Source organism: Borostomias antarcticus (genome assembly GCF_949987555.1).
Source record: "Borostomias antarcticus genome assembly, chromosome: 22".
NCBI classification, from domain to species: domain Eukaryota; kingdom Metazoa; phylum Chordata; class Actinopteri; order Stomiiformes; family Stomiidae; genus Borostomias; species Borostomias antarcticus.
The window spans coordinates 12,841,278-12,846,277 of record NC_140255.1 but is presented as its reverse complement, the minus strand read 5'-3'; the positions used below and the strand labels follow the sequence as shown (position 1 = coordinate 12,846,277).

Here is a 5,000-nt window from a genome sequence, read left to right as displayed (position 1 = left end):
TGTGTGTGCGTGTGTGTGTGTGCTGGTGTGTGTATGCGTGCGGGCGTGTGTGTGTGTGCGTGCGTGTGTACATGCGTGTGTGTACGTGCGTGTGTGTGTGTGTGTGCGTGTGTACATGCGTGTGTGTGTGTGCGTGCGTGTGTGTGTGTGTGTACTCACCGCACTGCTTGGGTCTATGCGCGGGCGTTCCATTGCAATGGTTATACAATTGATGAAGATGATGACCAGGACCACGTGGTCAAACATCTTATGGGTGATGATCTTATTGCATATGACCCGGAACCTGTCAATCAAGCAACAGAAAACATCAGTTATGCAAGACTACAGTAAATCCCAGAAGAGACAGATCCCCATTTTGAAAGTGTTAAGTGGCTGACCTATGTCGCCCCAAGTCAACATTATATTTCAAATACACGGGACGACTACATAATTAAAATAAGATCTACAGGGGCCCTTGCGTGTAATTCTTTTCATGCAGTGTGCATGAATGATCCCAACTTGCTCAAGGAGATCTCGTTATGCACGTACTAGGGGCGTTACGGTACCTATGACTACTGTACAGTATGAAGATGTCGTCCTAAGCATACAGTAGCCGTAGGCAAAAATACAAGAGAAAATAAGGCTACTGACGTGATAAGTCACTTCTGGATACTTGTTCCATGAGCTCATCTAATGAAGCACAGTGGGTGATTTAAAGTAATTAAATTCAATTAAGGGTTGGCCTTATACAGGGCTTTTCGACAATGAGCCGTGGTAGAATGAGAGGGAATCAATTAGGCTTGACTTTCATTAGTGGGACAGGAGTGGTCTGCTGCTGGCGCTGGGGAGAGCGCTGTACGGAGAGGGGGAGAGCGCTGTACGGAGAGGGGGAGAGCGCTGTACGGAGAGGGGGAGAGCGCTGTACGGAGAGGGGGAGAGCGCTGTACGGAGAGGGGGAGAGCTCTCTACGGAGAGGGGGAGAGCGCTGTACGGAGAGGGGGAGAGCGCTGTACGGAGAGGGGGAGAGCGCTGTATGGAGAGGGGGAGAGCGCTGTACGGAGAGGGGGAGAGCGCTGTACGGAGAGGGGGAGAGCGCTGTACGGAGAGGGGGATGAATGGAGGAGGGAGAATGGAGGAGGAAAAGAGAATGAAAGGATAGCATGCATCAAACCTACTTTAATAAAGTCCGTCTGTCATCACCATGTATAGAAGGGGGACAATGCAATGGTATTTAGACCTGGTTTCCACTCCATCTGACACAGTGCGTGTGTGTGTGAGTGAGTGTGCGTGTGTGTGTGCGTGTGCGTGTGTGTGTGTGCCTGTGTGAGTGTGTGTGTGAGTGAGTGTGCGTGCATGCATGTGTGTGTTCCTTTCATCCGACTCCAGACATCATTGTCCATACACAATGAATGAGTTAATTCATCTCTGACACAGTACTGTATCTGTACGTTGTGCCCTCCGTGTTGAAGTTCATGTGTTATCCACATGTTGTGTGTGGGGAGCGAGGACACACACACACGCACACACACACACATACACACACACACACACACACACACACACACACACACACACACACACACACACAGAGAGTTGTCCTGCCAACCCAACTCCCACGCTAGATTGTATCCTGTCTGCTGGGGGAACCTTTATGTTAAGATGAAATAGGTAGAGACTGAAGCACACACACACGCGCGCACGCACGCGCACACACACACACACACACACACACACACACACACACACACACACACACACACACACACACATACTGTGAAACACCCACAGATGCTTGCATAGTCACTCCATTCACTGCCAAACTCTGATAAGGGATTGTTCTCTGATCTCCCTCCAGACAGCTGAATAGATGTTTGTGACAGCTGTTTAAATCCTAACCTATCCATGATATTTACTGACCTTTAATTACACCAACTGCCATGGTGGTCAAATGACTAAATGCGCTTTCAGATGAGTAAAAAGTAAAACGTTATCCTCCACCTTGGCGGACAAGTGCTGCCCCCTGCAAATCTATTGGTGGCCTAGAGACGTCAATGCCGGCACAGGCCAGTTTTGACAGAACCCTCAAAGTAGGCTTGCTGATTCCTCCATTGATAAACAGTGGACTGCTCTATGCAAGTAAGATCTTTCCTGCTGCTCTGTGCAGTCACAAGTCTTAACAGTCTATAGAACAGCCCTTAAAGCGACAGTATGTACGATTTTCTATGCGTATTGCTATATTGCTATAGGGATAAGTGATTGAGCTTCTCTGTGGAATCCGCATCTTTGTAGACTGCCGTTTGGCTCTGCTACGAAAACAGAGGTGGAGGTGTGGCCACACCGGGGTCAGAGCGCGAGCGGGTACTGAGATTCAGTCAGCAACACTGGCCAGTCTTCAATGGCGCTAACCCACAGCCACAAACTGAGATTGAAACAGACTGAATTTAAATTGGCAGTTGAAAAATTCCCTGGTTGCCTGCTCATAGCTAGCCTGTAGCAGGCTCATAGCGCAGAAGTTACATACTGCAGCTTTAAGAATAGGTCATAAGTCTTTAACAATATTGACTATCTGCCCTATGTCCTGGAACAGGCAAATATAGTACATAGTACAAATATAAATATAGTACATAGTACAAATATATATACAGTACTGTATGCAGATGACTCAACCATGTTTTGTGCTGTGTCAACATGTTGAAGTGTTATGCAACAAAGTAAACTTTGTGGCTGATTGGGTAGAGGAAAATACATTGATCTTGAAGGTACAGCCTATCCAAGACAAAGTGCATTGCACTAGTAGAATGCCGGCCAGGGACTCATATTTAAATCTGTCTATGGGATGGGGAGGCAAGGCTGAACAATTAATTTGCTTGCTGGCATAATCGATGATCGCTTGGCATGGTCAGAGCATATTGACGCTATTGTTGTAAAAACTCGGCAGGGTATTGCTATGGCATGAAAATGCTCTCTCTATTTAACACAATCAATTAGGAATCTGGTGACACAGGAACGTGTTCTCTCACACTGTGAGAGTACTGTATGATTGATACAGTGGTATATGGTTGATAGAACTCCAGCTCACATAGGGCTGCAAGAGCTCTTCGCTGCTCCTTTAAAACTAACGTCACAAAGACACACCACAGCCCGTCACATATGACTGACTGTCCAGGCCAAATTAACATCTGGTCTTCTCATTTAGCAAAAATGCAATCGTACACGGAAAACCAGACTTCTTCGCAGAACAACTTGTGCAGACAGGTCACTCTAGACAGGTCAGCCTGGGCTATCTTGAAGTTCCAAAGCCAAAAACCAAGTCATTATATTCTTTATTCTTCCGAATAAAGAATATATTTCTGCCTCTCTAAACAGACTTATGACAGCCTGATAGACAGATACTGTAGGTTTCCGTTCAAACATACATCATCAGATAACCTAAACAACCACGGACAGTACTATCAACTGATACAGTAAGTTATCTGATTCTGATTCCAATTTAGACAAAAAACTCAAGAGTTCAGAGTTGAACTAACTTCTGCCAGAGTTGTGGAGGCGTCCAGCGGTTGGCAACTCTGTGGAGGTGAACCGAGCGACCGTGTGAGAGCGGTGGAGCTCTGGTCCCCCGCCGAGCCTGTGTCTGCTGATGGAGCCATGAGCACAGATGGGTGTCTGTGGCTCTATACAGCCAGAATGGACTCCTCACTGTGCCTGTGTACTCGGTGTCAACTGTTTGAGCCAAGCACAATGGGGGGACCATGGTGGGGGGACAGTGACGGATTCAATATAGGGACCTGCTAGAACGGACAAGATCGACTCGGTCACCAGCTGAGGTGACATTAACGGTATGTGACCTGTTAGCATCTGATAGAGGGATATGGAGGGAGCATGGAGGAGGAGAGGATGGGGAGAGAAAGGAGAGGAGAGGAGAAATAAGGGGAGAAGAGAGGAAAGGAGAGGAGAAGGAGTAGAAGGAGGAGAATGTTGTGGGAGGTAGAGGGTCGGGATGGGGGAGGTGGGGGTTGGAGAGTGGAGTGTGTGTGTGTGTGTGTGTGTGTGTGTGTGTGTGTGTGTGTGTGTGTGTGTGTGTGTGTGTGTCTACCTGGATTCGGGGGGGAACAGGTAAAGGGACCAGGTGCCTCTCTGTTTGCACCAATCAGGCTGTTTCTTCTCCAGCCAGCGGAACAGCCTGGCAACACGGCCCTGGGGGGAAAGACGGTAACGCCGGGTGAAACACATACACACACACTCACACACACACACACACACACACACACACACACACACACACACACACACACACACACACACACTCACACACTCACACACACACTCACACACACACACACACACACACACACACATATTCCTATACACACACACACACACACACGCACACACACGCACACACACACACACACACACACACACACACACTCTGTTTCTCCCTTCATACACACACTGTAACAATATCTTAGTTATATAAGGTAGGCTAGGTTTAAGATATAGTTTAGAGTAGGATTATTTTAGATATCTAGATTCAGTGGTGCAGGGGGTGTGGATAGGAGCCAGGTAGTACACAGTGTATGTGGGGGCGTGGCCTGGCCTTCCATGATCAGGGGCTGGCTGCGTGCACATGGGTGAAGGTACCGTGGCTACAGTGAGTCGACAGCAGCGCCAGGAAGACGCTACCCTTTTCCTTTCCTAACCTGCTCTTGGCGACTATTGGGCACTTGTATTATTGGGGAACTAATCACTGAACGAAAGACCGACCGGGCTGGCCGAGGAAATGGGTCAGAGGACGAAGGCTGGACAGGTCGACCCGCGCTCGCCGGATCCCTAGGTGAGTGCCTGCACCCCTCAGGAGCCAGGGCCAGCTACACTCACTAGGGTCAGGGGCCTAACCCTAACCCTCAGGAGCCAGGGCCAGCTACACTCACTAGGGTCAGGGGCCTAACCCTAACCCTCAGGAGCCAGGGCCAGCTACACTCACTAGGGTCAGGGGCCTAACCCTAACCCTCAGGAGCCAG

The 5,000-nt window shown here is 48.9% G+C and overlaps 1 protein-coding gene across 1 annotated transcript in view; it reads right to left on the bottom strand.

Annotated features, from left to right (window-relative positions):
- The window catches only part of cacna1g (calcium channel, voltage-dependent, T type, alpha 1G subunit), a gene marked incomplete at both ends in the record, with an annotated part of 203,630 nt that overhangs the window by 48,319 nt on the left and 150,311 nt on the right, over positions 1-5,000 (bottom strand). Inside the window, 2 exon segments of the mRNA XM_084455864.1 lie at positions 160-283; positions 4,073-4,173. Of these exon segments, the coding sequence (XP_084311990.1) occupies positions 160-283; positions 4,073-4,173 (225 nt within the window).